Raw genomic sequence first — 25,844 nt, forward strand, 5'->3', positions numbered from 1 at the left:
CTCGACCTTCCGACAGTTTGCTGGTCGATGTGGTCTGCTTGCTGACGGCTGTGTGCACAGCGCTGAGCATGGGTGTGTGCTGAACGAATGAATCAGTGGATGTCCCTGCTGCGTCCTTGGCTCTTGCCGAATCTCTTGCATTATATGTGCAAGACCCACACCCCTTCTTTGTCTGTCCCCCACAGCTCCTTGCACATAACAGCTGCTCCATTGCACTGGGTGAAAGAATCTAACATGGAAAATGTGGTAGGAAATCTCTGGGTCCAAATCCCAGCTCTGCCACTAACACACTGCCTAACGTGGGCCACCAGGCTCAGTCTCTCTGAGCTTCAATATCCAGGGCAGGTGTAAGACCCCCAGCTTGGGGAGTCCTTGGAGGCCAAACCCTTCACCAACGCCCAAGGAGCAGCCCTGCAGCTGGCCCTCGCTGCTGCTGGAAGCATGCCTGGTGACGGATGTGGGTCATTCTTAACCAAATGCACTTCCTCTGGTTTGTGAGGACAAAGCGAGGGGTGACAGCCCCCTCTCTGAACCGGCCCAGGGAGCAGCCCAGCAGCCCAACTTTTTCCTTTACATGCTGCTGAAGTTCAACTCCGGTCAGCAGCCACTTAAGGCAAGTGACTTAAGTCTCAGAGTCTCTAGCTCCCGGCCACTGAATCAGGAATGGTGGTATCCCCTCCCTTACCTCCTGCTCCGTGGTGGCAGCTATGGGTATGGCATTCTTCAAGCACTAAGCCCATCTGCTCGTTCACCCTGCACGTCCACTCCAAGAGGCAGGTACAAGAGGTGAACGGGAGTCAATTACCTGCCTGAGGTCATGAGTAAAGCATAACTGGCTCTCCTCAACAAACCGCAAAATAGAATCTCTATCTCCATCCATGAGGAGCATTACCCTGCTGGCATCAAAACAGTGAGTTAAAAAAGTGAAGGCCAGGGAAAAGACCTTCTATAAACCTTAATAAAGATTAATGAGACCTTAATAAAGATATATCATCCAACATAATGCTAAGTGAAAAAGTCACAAAGACAATATGATCTGATCTTTTTTTCATGGAAATATGTTTATGGGAAGAAAAAAAGAGAAGCATTCATGGTGGTCACTTCCAGACAGTGAAATTATGGGTGGTTTTTATTTCCTTTTGGAAGATGTACCTATTTCTTTAATTTTCTTCAACAAAGATTTAATTCTTTTGTAATTAAAATTTTAATACATTTTTGTTTTATACTTCAAAACAAAGCAGAAATTACTCTTATGTGAACCAGAGGAATGGTGGATGTACAAACTTAATGTTCAAATCTTTAATTAATTATAGCTGCTTTAAACTGGAAGTAAAATGTGAAAAAGAATTCTAAATATTTATAATTACTTAAATATTTGTTGAATTAAAATAAAAAGCAAGAGATGACCCCACGGAAGAGACACAGCATACCTTCGAGCCTTGAAGGAAGGCTCAAGCACATGGACAGAACTGGCCTGTAGACGTCTTTGAATCCCAGAGACAATGAGCTCCCAGACAGGACCCCTGCTCCCACAAGGTGGCACCTGGCCCAGCACATGATCACACGGGAGATCCCACCTGGATTCAGATCCCCGAGCCAGCTCCAGGTACTTGTCTTCTGAGGTCCATCTCACAACAGTAATTGACAGCTTCAATGACAAATACAATCCTAACCATGGTACATGCAATGCACGGGTCTACTTCGTCCTCTTGCCAGAGGACTCTATGCTTGAAGACAGTGGGGACAGTCTGTCCTGTTGCACCTGTGCCCCTAACACCCAACAAAGAGCCTGGCATACACTACGGCTCAGTAAGCATTTGTTGAATAAATGGGTAAGTGAACGGATGTATGATGGATGAGGTGAATGAGTGAATGGATGAATAAGTGAATTCTGACCTAGAACAAGGTAGAGGCTGGATTTGTCCCAAGGGCAGGGTTAGCCAGCCAGAATCCACTCCACAGTGGGACATGACTTGGCTGAGTGTATAACCTTACCAACGTGAGCTGTAGCCTCACAGGGCCATCACACGGTAGACCCGTCCCCAAGACCAGCTGGCCCTGGCCACAGACATTACTATGTGTGGGAGGCGGGGGGCAAGGGTTATGGTATAAAGCGGGTGGAAGGAGAAAAGTTTTCCACCCCCCAGGCTGTTGCTAGGAGAGATGAATCAAGACCAAAAAAATGCCCCAAGCTGCCCACCTGGTCTTTTTCTAGAACGCAAACTCCTGGGGCAACAAGACTCCCTCCTAGGGCAGCGGGGTCCATGGGAGTCCAAGGCCTCCACATTAATCTGTGTCACTCCAGCTCTGTGACCTGCAGATCCCTCTGGCTGGGCCTCCCTTCCTCCTCCTGCCCTAGCCCCCTAGACTAGCCCTGCTGGTTTCTCTGCACTGTGACCCTGCCCTGGGCCCAGCTATTCCAATTCTAAGAAGCCCCCACTTATTAAGCAACCCAATTAGCCTCACTGACCTCGACTCTGCAGCTCTCCGAGCAGCCGGGCGTTAAATCGCAGATCCAAGTGTGGAAATTGACTTTGCGTCGAGGGTGCCTGAGGACACTGACACCATTTGATGGAGAGCCAGTGAGGAAGCACTCATCTGTTAGGGACACCTGCCAGAGCTACTCTGAATTAGAGAAGGCCTCGATTCTGTAACTTACAAAGGCTCGGTGCATTTTACTCATTTCAAAGAAATACCGTAGCTTAAGTGATGGTCTAAAATATATCTATATGCTCAGCTCTCCCCAGCGGATCCCCTCAGGCGGGGCCTGCTCTGATTTATAACTATCACATCACCTGCTCTGAAAAGTTGCTCAAACACCAGTTCTCTACGCAGCCTCCCCTGGGATCCTGGCTGCACAAGTGGTGGGTGTATCTTGTGAAGAGTGACAAACCCAGCTGCTGGAGGCCTTTGCCCTTGCTGTTCCCCACTACCTAAAACAACTCCTCCCCAAAAGGTTGCTTCCTTTTTTGATTTCTCAGGCCTCCGTAGGAATATCATCTCAGAGGGGGTACCTTCCGGACCACCCTCTCTGATGCAGCTCACGACCCCCATCACAAGACCCCATCACGAGTGGGGGTCTCATTTATTCTCTTCTGAGGGTTTATCCCGGGCTGAAATCATGTTTATTTTCTGCTTCCCTAGGTCAGTTCCCCACGGTCAGGATTGGGTCTAAGCTCACGGCTGCATCCCCTCATCCAGGCACAGGAAATGGACATTAAATATAGGTGGAGTGAGACGGAAACTCCCTGCGGCCGACAGAACAATGAATGAGCCAAGGAGACCCAGGCCCAGGGGTCAGGAAGCCAGATCCCACGTCAGTGGGACGTCAGACAAGGCACTGGGCCTTAGGGCTGCGGCTTCAAGGAAGCTCTGATCCCCTCCACTCACAGGTCACCAGATAAGCCAACCCCCTCGTGGGGGGAGGGGGAAGGAAGGCTGACTCAAACTCTCTGAGGTTATAGAAAAAGGACGTCTCACAGGAAGTGACCTACAGAGTCTATAGGAGTGGGCAAAATCCCCAAATCCCCTCAGAATGCGGGTCTTAGGGGTTCTAGGCCAAGCAGAATCCACGTCAGGACCCGACTATGGCCAGACTACGCAGCCCTTACTGTGACCAAGACAACAATAAACTAGGAGGTAAGCTTCCCAAGGCCAGGGACCCTGCTTCTTTCTGCTGAATCCCAAAGCCTGCACCAGTGCCGGCACATAATAAGCACGTCAGTAAGTTGTTTTTTTTTGTTTTTTTGGGTTTTCTTTTGCGGTACGCAGGCCTCTCACTGTTGTGGCCTCTCCCGTTACGGAGCACAGGCTCCGGACGCGCAGGCTCAGCGGCCACGGCTCACGGGTCCAGCCGCTCCGCGGCATGTGGGAATCTTCCCAGACCAGGGCACAAACCCGTGTCCCCTGCATCGGCAGGCGGACTCTCAACCACTGCGCCACCAGGGAAGCCCCAGTAAGTATTTTTTAAATAACTTATTATTCGGTGCCTCCTACACGGTAAGCATTTTATATACAAAGTCCATTGATTCTTCAAATCCACCCTACGTAGCCAGGACTCCTATTACTTCCTCAGAGAGGTGAAGTAAGATGGCCAACCAGCAAGCGAGGGCAGAGCAAAGCGTTGAACCCAAAAAGATGTCAGATGCCAGACCCCAGCTCCCTGACTACCAGGCCGCCACACCTGCAAAGCCAAACAGTAATAAGGACACCATCTACCAAGCCAGACAGGCAGGGCTCTACCACTGTGGTCTCAGTAATCCCTTCAACAGCCCTCTACGCTACACAGAGAAGGCAATCATGGCCCCAAAGGGTGAAGTCACCTAGTGTGGTGTCTTCTCAGCTAACGCCTGGCAGAACTGGGATTCCAACCTAGATACCTCTCAGCTCTGAACCACAGGCTCTTGGGGTTCAGTCACAGAGCATTCCCCTGAAAGGGAGAGGCTGCCGTGGGAATTAGAATAATTTACTATAAAAATCAGGATGCTCTCGAAGAAACGGCTCATAACCTGTGGCTCCTACTGTAGCAAGACAACTCAGGACCCCGTTCCCCATCAGACCAGCCTCTGGTGCAGGACTCTGGCAGGTCTACTCTCTCTGGGCCTCACTTTCCCCACCTATTTAACCCCTATTTAACCAGATGACACGGCTCTCAAGTTTTAAGAATCTAAAATCTTTTCACTCATCTGAAACTAAGTAAATATTAATGTGGTATTATGTTTGTACAGCTTTCTACAGTTTATAAAACACTTTTTACATTGATTATCTCATCTATCCAACAACCCTGCTGTTGAACTAACGTCCTCACCTTACAGAGTGGGAAAGAGTGACTTAAGCCGCTTAGTCAAGTCACACAGCAGGTAGGTGTCAGAACCAGGATGTGAATCCTCACTCTAGTCCACTGGGCTTTCTCCTTCAGCTGGGGTGTCAGGGAGGAGGGTGGAGCCCAAGAAGGTCCCAGGGTACTGTAAGGGAAAGTGGAGGGAAAACAAGCACACCCATATAGAAGAAGTATCAGCAACACAACAGGCAGTTCATTGGAAAGGAAACACAAGTGACTCTTAACCATGAGAGAAAGACTGCAAATTAAAACTTCAAAGAGACACCAGGTTAACAAAGGGCAAAAAAGTTTCATACCATGGTGTTGGTGAACAAGCATTTCCTGTTCACTTCTGTGGGAAGGCAAAACTGATGTAATTTCATGAAGGGGAATGTGGTAACATTCATCAAAATTTCAAATGCGTACACCCTTTAACTGGGCAATTCCACTTGGCAGTATTTATCCTACAAATCCATTCACACATGTGCAAAATGACGCTCATACAAAAATATTCACTACAGACTAGTAGCAGCACTAAATTAGGAAGAGCCTAAATGTCCAATAGAAAACTGGTTAAGAAAACTACAGTCAAGCCAAAACATGAAGCAGATCTTTCTTTATATACTGATATGAAATCATCTTTAAGATATAATATTAAGTGGAAAAAAAGCAAGTTGCAGGGCAATAATCTTAGCTGGCTACCATTTGAGCAAAAACTCGAGGCAAAAGTTAGACCATATATATGGTGGTTGCACAATTTTTCTCTGGAAGAACATTTTAGAAATTGGTAGCAGGGCTGCTGTGGGGATAGGAGCACAAGACTTCCATGTGTAACTTTTACAATTTTTCAAGGAGGATCACGTATTACATTTTCAAAATAAATACAAAAGCAAGTCTATTGTCTCTTTCCCATTGAACAATGCTGTATGTTGAAACCAACATGAAAATTAACTTGCTAGGTAGCTGGATCTTCCCAGGGCCTGTTCCACATGACCCCCACCAAATCTCTTCCCCTTGAACCGGCTCCGATAGCAGCCTCAATCACAAGGTGGATCAGTTAACACTTTAAATGGGCTGACTGAGTAAAAGATTCTAAATCAGGAAGTCTGGGTTTAAATACGTTCTCTACCAGCACGGGTGTTTATCTTGCTCTGCACATATTAACAAACGTATATCTAAAAAGATGTGATGCACAGCGTGTGGAATAAAAGCCAAACCTCTGGGGTGATTAAATTCTGGGGCATAATGGTGATCAGTCATGTGAAATACTTGGAGATGATCAGATATTGTCCAAACTTGATAGGGTCTGAGTTAAAACAGTAGTGGTCACTGAAGTGGGCCCAGGCTGGTCAAGTAATAACACTGCCTTACCTCTGTTTGTGACTCTAAAACTTGCAATTAGCTTTGGAATCCATGACACGTGCTTTGTCACGGCAATGCAGGGATTGATCCCATTTTATGAAGAAGGAGAGAGGTCACATGGTGGGCAACATTTAAACCAGGACTTCAGTTGAAGTTCTCTGTTTCGCAAGGTCATGGGCAGAAATCAGTCCATAAAGGACCAGAAAGTAGAAGTGTGCCCAAGGAGGGAAGTTTGGCTGGAGGTGGAACAGGCCAAAAAAAGCACTGCTTTTGACTGGTTGTTTCTGGGTGTGGGATTTTTTTTTTTTCCTTTTGCCTATTTATAGTCCCTTAAATTTCAATAAGTTAACACCTGATACTTTTATATTAATAACAAGAAAATACAATGTATATAAAAGTAAAACAGAGAATGATACAGTCAGTTGAAAGGCATTTAAATACACCAAATTGCTAAGAGTGGTTGTTTCTTGAGGGTAAGAGATTACAGGATGGAGGTAACCTCACTTTCTCTGACAAGTTCGCTCCTAACGTTGGAAATGTTTTAATATTTTAAAATTTTTATTAAAAATGTTTTAAATATTAATTTAAAAACAGATACATTTGTTGAAAAACCAATGAAAATATAAAGTGAAGAAAAAAATTTTAAGGCAATAAGTATTTCTCCAAAACACCTTGGGATTAACGGTGAATTATGTAGCAATTAGACAAATGTCTGAGTTACAGAGATATAAAATTTGTTTTAAATTCCATCATTTTTAGCTTCCTCTATTACCCAACAAAACCGCTTTTCAATTAACTTGTTCTGTAAGGCTCAGAGCAGAGCCTCCCCTGGATGCAGGCAGATGTCATCTCCCAGGCTGAAGCAGGGCCAGGCTGCCTGCGCGCACCCACCAAGCGCACATGGACCTGCCTGTCAGTCCCTCCGTCACCTAATCCACCCGGCTGCAAAATGCAAAAGAATCTGGCAGCTGGTGAGGGCTGGAGGGAGTTGGGTAGCTCTGGTGTTGAATTGCCTGTTGGCCGCATGGTACGGTAAGTGTGGTCGCTTTTTTTCCACTTGCTGTGAGCTTTCTTTAAATAATTGCAGACCTCATGGTTGAGCCAGCAGGATCTAAGCGTGAAAGGCACCAGAGACCAGGGCCCAAGAATGGCCATCCTGAGCCTCACAGAGCACCCCGAGCCAAGTGCGCAGACCCCCGGGGTATCTCAGAATTCACTGACACCTTCCCTCCCTTCTTAAAATATTTTTTAACGAAAACAGAGAGGAAAGCTAAAAGACAGTTTTACAGATAAAAGAATAATTCAAGATAGATAAAACAGTACTGTGGAAAAAAAGGAAGAAATCAATTTTAGATATAATCTATCAGTGGAGGATTTTGAATAATTTGCTCCTTTAAAAAAATCTGGTCCAAAGTTCCTGATTTTCACCCAATCTTTCCACCCCCATGAGTGACTTATCCAAATGTTCCGTGATTCACTGGGGAGGTTGGAAATTGGGGATTCTCTTGCCTGGAGTTCCTCCTCCACCTTCTCCTCTTTCCAAACCCACACGTTTCAGGCACATGATCCCATGACAAATTTCTTCCAACTTGCAGTTCAAAGAAAAGTCAGCACCTGTCACCAGCAAAGGGGACACAACCAGGGGAGTTAAGGACCTGCCACTGGCTTTGCCCGCTGGATGGAGGGAAATCACGTTGCCCATCTGAGATGTGACCATCTCCCAGCTCCAGGCGTCTCCAGTAACCAACCTTCTCCCCCTCTAACCAGTACCTGGCAGTTCTGCCTCAAACAGAATTTACAAAACAAGACAGCCCCTGCGACAGAAAAAGGATAAATCACAGCACGGCAGAGATGGCGAAACTCAAGCCCAGAGAGGGGGCCAGACTTGTCCAGGGTTACACAGCAAAGAGGGACAGGCAGGACCTGAACCGAGGCCTTCTTCCAGACCACCAGGTACAACACTCTCACCGTGGCACTCTAATCTCCAGGGCAGCTACAAAATTCTCTAAACAAGATTTTCTCTTCCCTACCTCAAACTTAGAAGAATCGATGGAAATTACACTTTTGGGGGGGAGTTGCAGCTATTGCAAAATCACACAGTGGAAGGCTGCTGCAACTCCATAAAGACTGGGGATCATTGCTCCAAGGAGAATTGGAGATAATCTTGGGAACTCAGTCTAGACGAGGCACAGACATCAAAGGGCCCTAGACAAGGGCCCTTTCAAACACCATCCCTTCTGGACCTTGCAGACTTGGGGGCCACAAATCCCACATTCCTCTCAAGTACCTGCAACAAGGACTTTATTGGGTAAGACATTTCCATATCTCTGGGCCTCAGATTCTTTGTCTGTAAAACGGAAATGAAAATCGTCAAAATCGAGGTTGTGAAATCTGGATGTGAAATGCTATGAGAATTGCACAGTGATATGCTAAAAGGGATAATAGTTGAGATGAGACGAGTAATAATGATTATTATTATGGCAATAATTATCACTATCATCATTAAATTTACTGAAGGCTTCCTCTGTAAAGCTACTAGCCTTCTCCTTGTCCCTCAAGTACCCAGTGGTTGTGCGAGGTCCCGCCTCACCATGACGGAGACTGCTGCTTCATTGGGCGAAAGGACCTCGGTCAGGGCTGCAGGTGAGAAGCTGTGCCCCAGCCTTGTGCCTCCACTCCACACCTGGGGCTGCACAGACCACTCATTCCATCCTGCCTATGAGGCTCGGGGAAAACCTAGTCACCTCCCCACCCAAGACCTCCCCACTCCTTCAGAGCAGCCTCCTGCTAGTTTCTAGGGCTGGAAATCTTGGTGCTCCTACTTCTGATTCTTCTAGACACTTAGTTCATCCTGTATGTTCTTCCCCCTCACAGGAGTCATCCAGCCAGCTCAAACCCTCCACTGATGGGGAAGGAGCTCATGTTTGCCCCCCCTGCACCTCTGTCACTCACTGCTCATTCACCAGCCACAGGACGTGCTGGGCCTTATGACAGGCTGGCCTCTCCCTAAGATGCCCTTCCCCACCGAGTCAGCCAGTTCATCCCTCAATACTACTCTTTCTGCTACACGAGCTGCCTGGATACTCCCTCTGCCCCGGTCACCCTCACGGCCACCTGCGGATCTGATTTTCCCAAGAAGGGAAGCAGGGCTTGCTCAAATCTGCAATCCTAGCTTCCTGCACAGAGGGAGTGATTGCTGCATGGATAGGGAAAGGAAGAGGTATCAACTGATAATCCATGATTCTGTACCTCATGAGGTCCACCAGTTTTTGTCACCCATCTGTCATCAAACCAACCAGTCACTGATGGTCATTGTTAAGGAGAATAACCACCCCCAAGGCACGGCACTAAGTTCTTCAGACATTATATCATTTCAACCACTCATTGATATACTTACTATTATCCCATTTCACAGGTGAGGAAACTGAGGCCCAGGCACATTAAGTAACATGCCCTAAGCCACTCAGCTGCTAAATGACAGATTCTGGACTCAGACCCCAATTCAGAGTTCTAGTCATAACCACTATTCTAGCTGCCTTCCACTGACCCTCAAAATCCAGACCCCAGGCTGAGTCCCTCACTGGAACCAGCTGATTCTGTTCCACCTCTGCTTGTCCCACAACTGAATCCTTGAAAATGAACTGTGCGGTCACCTGAACAAAGTATTTCTTCTCATTCTGGAGTGGATTCTACATCTCTCTCCTTCCCTCTTATGCCTTTGACCTCATTCTCTAGCCCCCTCTGCTCTCCCCAGGACTTGATCTACTAATCTGGGCCTACTTTGTCTCTAGGGAGAGAAGCTTCCGGTAAGATACCATCATTGTCCTCTAGGCTCGCCTGCTGCAGTGTCTCGCCTGAGACCACCCCCAGAGGTGGGAGATTGCCACATTCCTGCTGGAGGCTGGTTCACAAAGTGCAAGCCAGGCAGCCACTCCCTTGGCCACCAGGACAAAGAGTAAGTGCTGGAGGCCTGGGTGCTGCTGGGCAGGTGCCCGTGGTGACACCCACAAGATAGGGAGGAGCTGCTGCCCAACCCTAGGGAGCAAGTAGTGTGAGGTCACTGGGGCACTGAGGCATGACTCCTTGGGGGCAGGGCACTGCCGGGGGGCCTCTGGGGGCCTGTGCCTGCCTTGGTCAGCAGAGGAGCTAATCCCCCAGCCCACACTCACCCTCTGAGCCTCACGTCCCTCATCTGAAGATTGGGGCTCTATCTCCTGGGGTTGTTGAGAGAGTTAAGTGAACTCAGCACAGTGGCCAGTACAGATTAAGGGCTCAACAAAAATTGAATTCATTCATTCAAGAAATATTCGGTGAATGCCAACTATGCATCAGGCTCTAGGCTAGCTTCTGGGGGTACAGTGGGAACCAGACAGGCAATGTCCAGTCCTGGTGGAGCTTCCTTTCCCATAGGGGCAATAGGCAATCAATGAGGTACAAATTAATAAATAAGAAAGTATCTGGCGGTGCTTTGTGACCGCCTGGAGGGGTGGGATAGGGAGGGTGGGATGGAGGGAGACGCAAGAGGGAAGAGATATGGGAACATATGTATAACTGATTCACTTTGTTATGAAGCAGAAACTAACACACCATTGTAAAGCAATTATATTCCAATAAAGATGTAAAAAAAAAAAAAAGAAAAAAGTATCTGGGATACTTAAATGCCTTAAAGAACATGGTACTGTGATAGAAAGTGGACAGAGCAGGGGGATCGAGGAATGCTTCTCTGAGGAGGAATGTCTCAGCAGATCTGGAGGAGGTGAGGGGGCAGCAAGCCATGGTTATGCCTGGGAAGAGCATTCCCGGCAGAGGGAACAGCATGTGCAAAGGCCTCACTACACTAGCTGGAAGAATACTCCTATTATCACTGGAGCCAAACCCTGTCCTCTCCATAGAAGCAGCAAATATAGCTGGGAGGACAACTCACTGAGCATCAGAAGAAGTGGGTTCTAGCTCTAAACCACCAATATGGCCTGGCATGACAACCTGCACCTGTTGATCTTTAAGGGTCTGTAGCTAACCTGCATGCCCTTGGGCTCCCTCCTTTCTTCCTCTTCCAACCCACCCCCCTCTTAAAGTCATCACGATCCCCACCTCCTGAGTTGCCCTAGAAGTGTGTGTGTGGTGTGTGTGTGTGTGTGTGTGTGTGTGTGTGTGTGTGTGTGTGGGAAATCTGCTCTCCTCTTGCCTATGACACGAGATGGATGTGAAGATCAAATAGAAATGCCAGGTAAGGAAGCCACCCTGCTTTACACAGGCATCATATAGGGGCCTTCTATCTGCTTCTCCATCATTTGTATCCTGTGCTCTGGACTAAGGCAGGAAGGACAGAGAAGGGAGGCGACAACAGAGTTAATTCCAGACACTCTACAAATAGTATCTGATTGTTCAGGCCCAAGGCAGGGGTGCTATGACAGGGAGCTTTCTAAAAACATAGATGCTTAAGGGCTTGCTCTCAAAGATCCTCATTCAGTAAGTCTGGGATGGCTTCAGACGTATAATTATTATTTTTTTAAAACTACACTGATGATTCTGATATGCACTCATGGCTAAGAACTACTGATTAGTTCTACCAACTCTGGCAGGTAGAAGCTATTATTATTCCCATCTGGGAGCTGGCTAACTAGAGCACAGAGCGGCTAACTCCTTGGGTCACACAGCTAATAGTCATAAAGCTAAGATCTAAACCAGACAGTCTGCTCTCATTCATCATGAGTTTACAGAGTTTCTTGAAGCCACGCAGCGTTTGTCACAGGCTCTTTCTACTACTCCATGCAGGCTTGGAAACCCAAAAGACAACAAACATCTCACCAGAGGAGACTGCACCAACTTTCAAAGAAACTTTTATGGCTAGACTAACTCCTTCTTCATCTGGCATTATCGAGAAATAATGTGTGCTCACAATAAGCAGGGTTTATATCAATAGAGAACTTTGAAACTTTTCCTGCTTTTGACAGACTTCCTATTTTACACGGTAACACCAAAATACATTTCACTTTCTTACTCCCTTGAACAGAGAACACCGATCAGAATATACCTTTCCTCAGAGATGACACGCTGTCTCTACCATGCATTAGAGCTTTGTACTTTTGTACAGTAATGGATTCAGAACAAGGGGCCTGGGCTTCCCTGGTGGCGCAGTGGTTAAGAATTCACCTGCCAATGCAGGGGACATGGGTTCGAGCCCTGGTGCGGGAAGATCCTACATGCTGTGGAGCAACTAAGCCCGTGCGCCAGAACTACTGAGCCCGCAAGCCACAACTAGAGCCCGTGTGCCACAACTACTGAAGCTCGCACACCTAGAGCCTGTGCTCCGCAACAAGAGAAGCCACCACAATGAGAAGCCCGCGCACCGCAACGAAGAGTAGCCCCAGCTCACCAGAACTAGAGAGAGCCCGCGCGCGACGAAGACCCAACACAGCCAAAAATAAAAATAAATTTATATTTAAAAAATCATTCAATTACCCATAAATAGTGGTAATTTAAAAAAAAAAAGAACAAGGGGCCTCCTCGCCCCTTCACTAAAAGGCCCCAAGTGGTTTTCAGTGCTGAGTCCACGTGTTTCTGTCTCTGGTGGAACCAAACGCTTGCACGGACACATGCTAACAAAACGGGTTTGCTGTTTCTAATGTCCTGAGGCATGGACAAGACTGCCAAGCTTGTAAGAATTGTGTGTAAAGGAAGAGTGAATTGGCCCTAGGCAGGAAGGGTAAGGCGTGATCTTCTGTGGAACAGACTGAGTCTTGAGGGGATCCTGAGCAAGGAATGATGCATATGGCTTAGAGTTAATCCTTTGGGGCTGGAGAGTACAGTCCTTGGTCCCTGAGTGATCCCTCCCCCACTTTACCTCCCTGGATTCCCTCCCCACTTGCTTCCTCCATAGTGGAGGCTAGCTTGCCCAGTCCCTCTGGAAAAAGCGGCTGGGCAATGGACATGAGGCCCAGTGTAAGGTGTTGGCTTCAATCTCCCTGGAAGGCGTAGGGACATTTGACCAAATCCCTCCCTGTAGATACGCGAGAGACTCCTAAAGCTTTGAGTTGGGCCAGAGCAACGCCCTGTAACAGACTGGATTCCTAACCTGTGGTTTAACATTCCACAAAGACCTGCCCACTGGAGGTGCGTTCTGATAGGGGTTTCTGGAGGCTCCAAAAAAATGTTTGCCTTTGATTCCTTTGTATGCAAGGCTTATCTTGGAGATGACGGCAGTGGGACCCTTGTGGGGACCAGTACAATCACCACACACACCCCTCACCCACACATTCTAGCTCCAAGCACAGAGAAGGAGCTTCTGGGGCCAGGCAAATGACTGGTGACTTTCCTGAAAGATCAAACAGCATTTGTTCATTCATTTAGTCATTCAACAAATATGTATTGGGGGCCTACAGTGTGCCAGCCACTGTTCAGGCACTGGGGGATTTGATGCTGAACCAGCCTGACAAGACCCCTCTCCTTAGGGAGCTCTGGTCCTGACTGGTTACAGAAGAGAGAACGGTAGAGAATAAACACATACACAAAGGTTATCACAGGCTGGGACCAGAGTTTTGCATTTAACAAGCTCCAGGGAAGGCCAGGGATGGGGGTGAACCTGGCACATGGTGGGCCCAGAATAAATAGGTATCTACTCCCCATACAAATCTTCCCCCAAAGCAAATTCTCTTCTGCCACCCCCTACCACCATCTCAGTTACAGGGATGCCACTCTGAGCCCCCTGTACTCTGTCACTTCTCTCCCACATCCACTCACTTCCTTTGAGCCCCCCGGTTGAGGGCAAGTTTAGATGCCTCCTTCCTGCTGTCCATCACCCCCATTCCAGTCCTTTCTATATGCTCAGCCAGATTAGTCACACTGCAGTGGTTAAGACCATGTGCTCTGAAGCCAGGCAGACCTAGGCTCAAATCCCAGCCTTTCCACTACTTGTCTGGGTGATTGGGGGTGAGTCACTGAACTTCTTATACCCTTAGTTTTCTGGTTTGTCATAGGACCAACCTCACCAGGTAGCTGAGACTCCTTTACCTGACAATGTACCTGAAGGTCCTAGCTTAGTACTTGGCACATAGTAAGTGGTCATTAAATGTTACCTATTTCTTATGGTTACTGTTATAAATAATACTACTAACAAAAACCTTTGCTGACTTCTCACCAGGACATTCAAAGCTCTCCCTTACAGCCAGTTTCCCTGTGTGTTTTGTTTTGGAGTGGCTGAGTGGCAGATATAAACGAATCAGGGTGACAGAATACAGAGTGAAGGCAGGACATGCAAATGTATGCCATAGACTGTGTCACAGAGCAAAAAGGGGGCACTTCTCAGAGAAGGATTAGGGGAGGCAGCACTCAAGCTGGCCTTAAAGGATGCTGTTGGAGATTGAAAGGGGCAACAGATACCTCATGGTAGGGGCCCTAGTGGTTACCAGGTATAGGGAAGGAACTGCAGAACAGTGCCAGCACCTCAAACTGGGGAGTCAGCCTCAGTCTACCCAACTGTAAGATGGGGGTAACAGGGCGGACCACTTCATGGGGTTCCTCTGAGATTAAATGCTGTTGCTTGAAAGGGTTAGCAGTTGTTAACTGTTCTCATCACTGTCACGGTTGAAGGATATGGTTGAAGAGGAGGGCGGCCTAGGAACACCTAACATCAGGATCCACGTTAAAAATAATATATTGTTCTACTCTGTGGCAATGGGTACAGTGTTGCATGATCAATACTACCGGATGAGTGAACGGACGGACGGATGGATGGATGGATGGAATGATGGATAAATGGGTAGGCATCTGAGGCCCCGAATGCCATACCAAGGAGCTTGATTCTGCAGGTCATTGAGGGTGGGCCTGCAGATGTTTTGAGCAGGGGCTGCTGGGGCCTGGGGTTACTAGCAGCATGGAGGCTGGGCCATCCTCAGTGCCCAAGAAGCAGGTCAGGGCCTTCCCCAGTGTCCTGGGTACCACAGTTCTCTGAGAGGAGCCTGAGACCAGAAATAAAGGCTCAAGCAGCCACGTTGCCAAGGCTGTTTGCCATGGCAACATCAGGGAGCCACTCGTGGGCCGGCTGCTGCAACTGCTCAGGGCTTGGTTTCTAACGTCTCCTCGCTCTCCCTCTGCTAAATGACTCTGTTCTGCCAGGCAAGCACAAGGAAAAAACACGGCGGCAGAGCTGCCGGGGAGCATCCATCTCAGCCAAGCAGGGCTCTCCCGGCTGAGTTCCCAGAGAGTGGGTCCCAGACAGCTGAGTCCCTGCTATGCAGAGCCAGCCCTGGCCAAGCAGATAGCAGCCAGGGGTCCTGTCCTGCCTCTGCTGGGTGATCTGAAGGCTTTCCCTGGTCTGCTCCCTGTCTGTTCCTTTACTTCAAGGTAAGGGCATTGAGCAAGATGGTCTCTAAGGCACTCCCAACTCCCTGAAAACTCAAGTTTACCTTGGTGTATTTACATAATTACCACTGTCATCTTCACAGAGGCTACCATTTATTGGGTGCTTGCTATATGTCAGGCAATGTGGCAGGCATATTTATCTTCTGCAGTTATCCTAAGAACATACTATAATTATCCCCAATTTTCCATGAGGCAACTGGGGTCAGAGAGGTTAAGACACTTGCTCAAGGTCACACAGCTAGTAAATGGTAGAATGCTGATTTAAACCCTTGGAAATTAAGCTCCAAAGCCCAGAGTTCTTAATCACTACCTGATATTTCCTCTCCTCTCTTCAAGCAGCATCTAACTGGATTCGCTTTCCTAAAAGTCACGTTGGAACACCTGGCTAAGGCTGGATGGGATTCCTCTTCAGTCCCCCCAGAAGTACAGGGGAAAGGAAATTATAATACTAGAAACCTCAGGGCTAAGACAGGATCAAGGACCAAGAGTTCAGTGGGAAGATAAGTAGCAAGATCTGAATTATGGGCTGCCCTGGTGGCGCAGTGGTTGAGAGTCCACCTGCCGATGCTGGGGACATGGGTTCGTGTCCCGGTCCGGGAAGATCCCAAATACCGCGGAGCGGCTAGTTCCGTGAGCCACGGCCGCTGAGCCTGCACGTCCGGAGCCTGTGCTCCGCAACGGGAGAGGCCACAACAGTGAGAGGCCCGCAAACCGCAAAAAAAAAGAAAAAAAAAGATCTGAATTACATTTGCCTGTTTTTATTATTAACAATGGCTCCCATTTATTGGGCATTTAGAAACACTTTATGGGCATCATCTTTAGGAAAGTAGCCTTTCCTAAAACCCCTTAAGGTATCTGCTACTATCAGTCCTATTTCCTAGATAAAAATGCTGAGGCACAAAGAAATTTTGTGCCAAAGGCCACAGGGCTTGCCCCAAGCATAGTACCATCCTAGGATTCAAAGCCCTCTCAGCCACTGAAACAAATAATTAGAGAAAACATTTGTTTTCTTTCCTAAAAGACTGAGCAGTAATTACAGGCCTTTGGGGATAATTAATCAATGACTTTGCCAATGACTTGTAAAAGTCTCTCTGGTCTCCTTACTCTAGACCTGAGCTGCAACTCAGGCTCTTCCCTAAGGAAAGAGCAGAGCGGGGAGCCCAGGAGTCTTGCTGCCACCATGGCCTAGCTATGTAACTCCAGGACAGGCCCCTCCTCTCAGCTCTGTCAACTCCTAACCCTGCAGCCCTGTCTCCCTCAAAGGATGGTCCTCGGCATCTAATGAGAAAACCAAGGTCAACTGCAAGGGAAGTGGGTGAGGCCCCTGGGGTTTAGGAACAGCGAGAGCAGGAGGAACATGCAGCCTGCCCAGGGTGGTGGTGGACTGCACCCCAGGGTCCTACAGCCACCACAAAGCCCAGCCACCCTGGGCAGCAGTGTCTCTCCAAGGACTATCACCCTGTCCCTCTCTGAGAGCCAAGACCCACCCTCCCCTCAAGTCCTGATACTGGAAAAGAACTCGTCAGAGAGTCAGAGACCTGAGCTTCCTCCAGCAAGATGGCTTCTTCTCCTGTGCCCCAGTGTCCCTTCTTCTAGGAAAGGCAGGGGTAGGTCTGATGCACTCTAAGATCCCTCCCAAACTGAGGAGAGGGAGCTGCTTAAGGACCAACGTTCAAATCCCAGGTTAGACACTCACTAGCTCCAAGACCCTGAATGACTTAACCCCTGTGTCTCAAGTTCATCACTTACAAAACGGGAGAAACAGAAGCCACCTCACCATTACTGGAAGAAACCCATGCAACAGTACTCAAGTCTCTTCACAGATACACACTGAAACAGCCATAGATGACATGTGTTCTGTGGGTGGATGAACAAGAGTGGCCCCTGGTCCAAAATGGCTGAATCTGAGTGTCGGGGGCATGGAGATTCCCTATTCCCTTCCCACCACTGGCTTCTGCTGTGTATGTTCGACATTTTCCATCGTAAAATGTTTAAAATACAAAGTTCTTTGCAGAGAACCTGACACCTAATCATACAGAACATTCTTCTGCTCAAAAACTCATCTGCTTAATGGGTAACCACAATGCTAGACCAGGATAAAAATTATTTTTTCTTGCCCCCCCTGAGCTGTCATCCTAGTTGTAGGGTTAAACGCATACATGCAGGCAGGGACTTCCCGGGCGGTTCAGTGCTTAAAACTCTCCGAGTTCCCACTGCAGGGGGCACGAGTTTGATCCTGGTCAGGGAACTAAGATCACGCATGCCAAGCAGCCCAAAAAAAAAAAAAAAAAAGCACGCAGGCACCAGTAGATAGTAAGTGGCACCCTTCATCTCAGTGGAAGAGGCAGTACAGTGTGCTTCACAGGCCTTCCAGAGCGGTCAGGTGTGACCTGGGGCTTGAATTGCAGGGAAGCTATGAATACATTAAAATGGTGGGGATGGAGGCCTGGAGAGGAGCTTTCAGGTCATTCCACAAGCGTTTTATTAGTCTGTCTCTTCTCAGGAACACATGCTCTGAAGAGGCTCATAGTCTAGCTCATTTGCTCACTCAGTGAGGATTCTGAACTGTGTTCCAGGCACTTGTCTATTCAGTGTGGGAAAAAATGGTCAATGAAGTGAACAAAAATCCTTGCCCTCATAGAGCTTAACAATCTGGAGTGATTTCCTAAACACTTAACAAGACCTATGTTAGAAGAGATGCATCTACTATTGGGTGCTTCTATGCCACGCATTGTGTGGGGTGCTTTAAATCCATTTTGTCCTTTGATTCTCATTGACTCCTCAAAACAGCTTTATCAGGGAAGTACTATTTATCGTTACCTTCACACATGAGGAAATGTAACATGAGGAAATGTAAGTTTGGAGAAGTCACGTGACCCACCAAAGGTCTCACGGCTAGTAAATCACAGAACCAGGACTCAAACCCAGCCAGGCTTCAGAGTGCACCCTGCCACACGTGGGATGGAGTAGTGGTACCTGGAGGTGAGAAGGCGTCACCAAAATGATGGCATGGGAGCTGAATCTTGCAGGATAAATAATGGAAATAGTGGAAATGGAGACAGAGGAGACAGAAAACAGCTGCGTGAGCCAACGTTTCCTGGAAGAAGATTCATGACATAGCCTGGGGCGGACCAGGATCCCAAAGGGAAAGCAGACAACTCAGGATGAACTCAGGGGCCTAACTCTCCAACTTCAAGAACCTGAAGGTTCTTGAAATTGGAGAGTTCTTGCACATGAAGCTAAACTTTGGCCTTTAAGTTAAAAGTACTGGGGAGCCATGGGTGATGTGTGAGCAAGGGAGTGACATCAGACATGTACTCTAGGAGGACTGATCTGCCGTCAAGGCTGAGGACAAGTAGGAGAGGGCAAAGTCTGGTGTGGCAAAGATCCGTTTGGTAGTAAATGCAGGAATCCAGTTGTCAGTGGACAAGGACCTAGACCAGAGTCGGAGAGAGGAACAGAAAGGTCAGTCCAATCCAACTGATTCCTCATCAGCTGAGTGTCCACAGGGTGTATGTGAGACATTCAACTATGTTGGAAGAGGAGCGACAGTAAACAACACTGCTCATTCTCTTCTAAATGACTGTATTTGGGTTCCCTCCACCCTTATATCACAAGAACTATGCTTCCCTTTCCTACAAAGAAAAGACTGCCTGGGAGGGAGTTAGTTCCATCCTTGCTCTTACCCTTCTAAAGTGTTTCAGAGAGAGAAAGATTCCAAGTTTTGTGAACAGCAGTTGGATGTTCATTTTATATACATTCGATTATTTAATTCCCAAACCTGAGAGTTAGGGCCTAATATCCCCATTTCATAGACTGAGGAACAGAGGCCTAGAGAAGCAGAGGGACTTATGAGTTCTGCCTTCTTTCTCTACAGTTGGCCTTCATTTGCTCAAGGTGCTATGAACAGAACAGAACTATGAACAGAAACAGAGTAGCCCCTGTCTTCATGGAACTTGGAGTCAAGAGGTCTAGGGACCTTGCCCACTGAGCCTGGCTCTTCCACTTCCTCCAAGGTAATGTAGGTAGAGCATCTTCAGCAAGTCAGTGAGTTTTCTGAAACTGTAAATGCCTCATCTGTAAAATGGGAATAATAGCACCTACACTTTGTAGAATCTTTATGAGAATGAAATGTAATAATGCAAACAGAAGGCTCAGCAGAGCACACAGCACATGGCGAATGCTCCATAAATTGCATTGATGATGCACCATCGTCCTAGGAGATAGCCATTAACACTGCAGTGCTCGTATCAGGGACTCACTTCTAAGCCCAAATCCAAGCTCCCATTTGCAAGGCTGCTTCTGACTCAAACCAGTATTCCTTCTATTGTTCCAGAGACAGAAAAAAAAGGGTGACTCACCTTTTTTTGGCAATGATGAAGCTTCTGGCTGGCCTGCACCAGCTGGGGAGAGGAGGACCCTAGGGGGAAGGGGAAATATAAGCCCCCAGGGCCCAGTTGCTGGGCCATTGCCTTTCCTGGGTTTCACAGGCATCCTGATCATTAGCACCAGCCAGGAAGCCCCAGTGAAAGTGAACCCTGGGCCTCTGGTAAACAAATCCAGCAAACGAGTCCCCTTCTGGGCTCAGGTGAAAAAGTTACTCCCCAGGGTCTCACACAGGTTTAGAGTAGGTAAAGGCACCCAGCGAAGGATTCACTTCAACCTGCCCCTATAGATGGCCAGAACCCTGACTTGGAAAAGAAGTTAACCCTGGCTTCAGGGGCTGTGGAGGCAGCAATATTCCAGACTTAGCAAGTCAACATTAGTGAACCCATTTTCCCCAATTCTCCATGTGGCATGAGCCCCTTCTGGTGCTCGGATCCAGTCTTAGAACAATGAAGAGATAGAATACCAATCAAAAAATGGGCCAAGTTCACCAACACAACATTTCACAGAACAGAACCACAAATGGCCCATAATCATATGGGGAAAAGGTTCAGCATCACAAGTCATCAAAGAAATGCACATTAAAACAATAAGGTGACAAAATTTATTGATGAACAGACTGGTAAAAATGAAAAACAATTAAAATACCAAGAGTTACCGGAGTATGAGGAACCAGGCATTCCCACACAATGCTGGTGTGAAATTAGCACAATCTTTCTAGAAGGCAATCCAGAAATGTGTTTACTAAACGCCTGCATAGTTCCTTTGACAGAGTAATTTCATTTCTAGGAATTCAAATGAAGAAAAGGCATATGCAAAGATATTCATTTCAGCATGGCTTACAGGAGCAAAAAAAAAAAAAATTATAAACTACTTAAATGACTAACAATAAAGGATTGATTAAATGCATTATGGTTCAACCCTTAATATTATATAACCATTAAGATATTAAGTAGAATACTTGTTGATGTGGAAAGACAGTGACAGCATATTGTTTGGAGGACAAAAAAAAAAGCAAGCTACAACAGTGAGATTCCAAGTTACAATTAGTAAGTAAAGAATGACTCCATTTTTGTACAAAAGATACAATCCATAGGAATCAACAGGAAAAAGTCGGAAAACACATAAAAATTAAGAGTGATTAGATTTGGGTAAGATTACATATTTTCCATTTTTTTCCTTATGCATGCCAGTATTTCCCAACAATTCTATAATTAAATATTTTTAAATGATAACAGGTTGGACTTAATTATTTAAAGTTCCTGCCAACTCTGGGGTGGTGGTGGTGGGATGAATTGGGAGATTGGGATTGATATATATATACACTAATATGCATAAAATAGATAAGTAATAAGAACCTGCTGTATAAAAAGTAAATAAAATTCAAAGAATTTTTTTAAATAAATAAATGAAAATAAAGTTCCTGCCAACTCTGACATTTTGGGCACCTATGCCTGATGCCCCAAGTGACTTCGAACAACCCAGATTTAATGTGGGCTTACTGTGTGGCCTTTGGAGCCTAAGTCATTGCCCACAGCTGCAGCCCTCTGCATTCCTCTCTTCCATACTCTGCCCGGCTGTCTCCCCAGCCAGCCTCAGTGCTTCCCTTGTCTGTAATTCCTGTGCCTAGCCAAGAGCTGAGCAAAGGAGCTCAGCATGGTGACAGGTGCCACGGGGCACAAAGAGATGAAAGGCACAACTCTAGTTCCAGAATCTTACTGGGACGGAACGCACACACAAAGTGCTTGGTTGTATAACACAGACTAAGAAAACCAGAGGCTAGAGAAAGCAGGGCAAACCGGGTTGGGGAGGCCTGCTAGAGCTGAGGGCCATGCAGGAATGGTGGGTGAGGGCACTGCAGGCAAGGGGCACAGCCTGAACAACGGGAAGCCAACCCAAAGTCCTTTGGGAACATGCCCCAAACCTTTCCAAAAAACTTTCACAATCCTTGGTCTGCCGAATCTCTGAACTTTGCCCTGAATGGGTAAAAGTTAAGTCTCCTAAACAGGAGCCCTCCCTCTATCTAACCCTGGGTTAGCCACCAAAGACAAGTCTTTGGGATAGAGCCGATAAATTACTTTTACTCACTCTCCCCACCTCTTCCAAAGGGGGAGGGGAGGAGGGGAGGGTCTGGGGGGAGGAGAGGAAGTTGCAGGAACAACAGACATCTCACATGCAAACAGTGCTCACCGCAAGCAACCGAGGGCCTTCTCTTGCGGCGCCACCAACCCCATTTGACAGATGGAGGAAAGGAGGCTCAGAGAGTTAAAATGGCTTGCTCCAGGGTCACCCAGCCAGAGAGTGGGGAAGGCGACTCCACTCAGGCCTTCTGACTCCAAGTCCAGTGCTATTTCGAGGTAACACACAGGACCTGGAGTCAGGAGCCCTGGATGGCTCTGTCACCCACTGGCTGCGTGGTCCTGTACCAGCCGCTCAGCCCTCACAGCCTCTATCCCCAACTGTAAAATGAGGAGGCACGCGATGACCCGCCCAGGTCCTCTTCCGGCTGGCTCTATGAGCCTTCTAGGGGCGGCTGCAAAGCTCCCCCTATCAATTACATTGCCCAAGTTGGGCCGGCAAAGATCACCAGAAGAGCTTCAGCCTATCACGTGGTTAAATAAAAAAAGCAAAACGTCCCGGATTAACTTTCACTGCACTGCTTCTGCTGATACCTGATTACCCAATTTTCAAGTTTCCTTAGGTGAAATATCCCTGCTGGGTACGCACTCCGGACGGCTAAAAGGGCAAAAAATTATCGGTGAGCCAAAGAACACAGAAGATGGAGTTAAACCCAAAACGGACAAGTTCTTGCTATGGGTCTCTGAACAAGTCTCTGGCAATTTCAGGCCTCCTTCATTCGCGTCTTAGGGAAAGGTTTGGAGTCAGCCCCAGACAAGTAAGAGGGCCGAGGGCAGAACTTTCCTAGCGGCAACTCGATCCACCCCGCATCCAGTCCCCCTGGCCCCAGGCTGTCGGCTGGGGGGCCGGGGGCGCCGTGGTGGTGCCAGGGCTGGGATCGGCCTTCGGAGCAGACATGGGAGCGGGGCGAGTGACTGCGCCCGGTGACCGCCGCGGGAGCTACACTGCAGTTTCGTCAGAGGTAAAGGTACGCGCCCGGCGCGCGCGGCGTGTGCACACAAACACACACACCCGCGCGCGCAGACCGTTCATCACACTCTTCCCCCGGCCTGGAGAAGCGCGATCACACGCCACCAGCCTCTTCGGCCCCTGCCCGGAACCCACCCAAGCGGGCCCGCCACCGACCACGAGGCCCCGCGGCTCCCTGACGCATGAACGTCCGCAGCGGGCGAGGACCGGCCTTCTCCTGCGCGTGGCGGGCTTCCTCTCGGCGACACCCCGCCACGCCGCTCGGTTCCAGCAGCCAGCCAGGACTCGCCACCCAAGGTCCGCCAGAGCTGAACGTCTCATCTGCTGCGTCCCCTCCAAGTCGCATCTCAAGGCAAGAAGTCAGCTAGCAAGCCTCTCCCCGCCCACCCGGTCCCATGACAGCTGCTGCCGCCCAAAGACAGGCAGATATAACAAGAAGCAAAGTTTCCCTCTCTCCCCTCCCACATCCCGCCCCCCCCGACTTCCCCCTCCCTTCCAGTGTTATGCAAAACAAGCCGGCAACGGCGCTCCGACTCCAGGTACCAAACCAGCCCTAGCGAGCCGCGCCCGGGAGCGCCCAGCGGCCCCTCTCGGAGCACAGGCATGCGCCCGCATCCGGGGTCTCATTCTCGGCTCCGCCGCATCCCCAGCCGCCCTGCTACCGGCAGCGGGGCGGCCGTAGAAAAAGCCCTAACTATGGGGCCAAACTTTATGATTGCAACAGGCATGGGGTGGGGAAAACTAGGGAAGGGGTGGGGGGCGCGCACGCCTTGTGCTGGCATTTTCAGTGCAGCTTATCCCAGCAGCAACCCCCCCCCCGCCCCTGTCTCCAAGTCACCAGCTTCCTCGCCCCCCCTCCAACTCCCGGCACACCAGGGCACCCTCTCCTGTCACGCGCGTGTCTCCGGTGGGGCTCCCAGGCGCCGCCAGAGCCCGGGACGCCGCCTCGCCTTCCCTTCCCCCAGCATCGCCGAGCGCGCACCGGGGCCGCGCGCCGCAGGGGGACCCAGGCATCCCCAGACAGTCCTCCGCCCCCATCCTGCCGTGCTTTTCCCCCCGGGGGCTCCGCCGGTTAGCGAAACCAGGAAGGTTCTATCCCCGCCCGCATGTCCACGTGCCCCGCAGACCCCTATGGCTTCAGCGGGCAACTGGCAGGAAACTCCGCGCTGCTGGCGCTTTGGGGGAGCCTTGGCGGGGGAGGGGGGCAGCAGCAGAACGCGGGGTATTCGAGACTGGAGAATCAGGGGACTCCGGGGACCGGGGCAAGCGCCTGTGCCCGGGCCACAAGTCCACGTGAAAGTACGGCAGCAAGTGCCGGGAGCCTGAGGGCGCGCCTCCCGCACCCAGAGCCAGCATAAGGGTCCCCCACACCTTGGCGCGGCTCAACCTCCCCAAGGAAGCGCAGAACCCCCCAGTTCTTCGGGCGTGGGGGCCGGACTCCAAGCAACGAAGGCTAGACCCTCCCCAGCGGCCGTAGCGCCCCCAACGCTCCGGCACGCGCGGGAGGACCTCCAGCTCCCAGTCCCCATAACGAAGCGCATCGCAGGGTTTACGGAAGGGGGGCTCTGCAGCCTGGAACCCCCGATCCCCCCAACACGCCCACCGCTGCCTCCCGGCCTCCGCGGCTGCGGCGGCAGCCCCCGCAGCTCAGCAGCCCTGGCTCTGGGCCCGTGGCCCCTGCTGGCCGTACCTGCGTGTCGGCGAGATAGTTGAGGAAGAAGGAAGAGAGCTCTTCGTCCAGCAGCGCGCCGCAGTCGTTCCCCGCCATCTTCCAGCCGCGGCTGCAGCGTGCGGCGGAGTCACCGCCGAGCCGGCCGGGGGGGAGGGAGCGAGCGAGCGAGGAAGGGAGGCGGGAGGAGGGAGAGAGGCCGGCGGGAGGAGGAGGGCGGAGCTCGGGCCCCGGCTGCCGCAGGGCAGCTGGCTGCGGGGGCGGGGCCGCGCGGTGCCCGCTCGAGCAGGGGGTCGCGCCCCCACTTTCCTGCGCAACGTCTGGCGCCGCGATCCTTGCCCGCTGCCCCCTGCCCGGGAGGAAAGCGCCCGTAGCTGGTGACGGTGCCCAAGCCGACCGTCCGATGCCTGCGCAGCAATGCGGGCAGCCCACCGCTCCTGCCAGAGCGAATCACGTTGCGTTAGCACTGGGCGGGTCCTTCGAGACAACCTGCTTCGGCACAGCTGGGGAAACTGAGGCCTGGGAAGGTGGAGGACCTCGTTTGAAGCCACAGTGCAGTTCAGTGCAGGAAGACAAAGCCCAGGTCTGGCTGCCCTGGAGGCTTGAGTTTGTCATGCCGGGCTGCAGGCCAGAGAGGGAGGGATACCATAGGTCAAAGGTGGAGAAATCCGGGAAGGCTCCTCAGAGGGAGTGGCTTTTTAAAAATTCTTTTCCTTAGAAGATAACGTTGACCCATATTCCAAATGTAACCCTCTTTCTCTCTTAAGTATCCCCTCACTCCCTAATTCCCCCCAACCCCCCAAAAAAAAACCCCAAAACTTCAATGACTTCTCTTACCATGGCCCACAATGTCTTCAAATGGCCAGCCTCCTGCATGCTTCCCCAGGCCCACTGGCCTCCTCCCAGTTTCTTGGGTAAACCATCTCACAACAGGGTGCTGTCCCCTGCCAGCGGATGTTCATCTAGTAAACCACATCTTCACCGCATCCTTCCTTGCTGCCCCTCAGACTGTCAACCCATTCCCTCTCCCCCTACTCCCACCGTCCTGGGCTCCCTTAGTTCTGCAGGCCTTTAAAACACTGGTTAACAGTTGTCATTTTACATTAGTTTCAGTGAAGATTTGATCTTGGAATCTCTTCC

General features: G+C 49.6%; 1 protein-coding gene across 3 annotated transcripts in view; it reads right to left on the reverse strand.

The window, feature by feature from the left end:
* Positions 1 to 25,277, reverse strand: part of PPARGC1B (PPARG coactivator 1 beta) — a 106,670-nt gene extending 81,393 nt beyond the window's left edge. Inside the window, exon 1 of one of the 3 annotated variants that reach the window (XR_004477174.2) lies at positions 24,726 to 25,277. Coding sequence is in view for 2 of the 3 variants with exons in the window: in XM_033406782.2 (XP_033262673.1) it covers positions 24,726 to 24,803 (78 nt within the window). In the remaining variant the exon portion in view is untranslated. The remainder of the gene's footprint in view (positions 1 to 24,725) is intronic. The other 2 variants (XM_033406782.2, XM_004280362.3) reach the window with 2 other exon arrangements.
* Positions 25,278 to 25,844: the final 567 nt, after the last annotated feature.

The sequence above is a fragment of the Orcinus orca genome, chromosome 3, assembly GCF_937001465.1.
Source record: "Orcinus orca chromosome 3, mOrcOrc1.1, whole genome shotgun sequence".
Lineage (NCBI taxonomy): Eukaryota > Metazoa > Chordata > Mammalia > Artiodactyla > Delphinidae > Orcinus > Orcinus orca.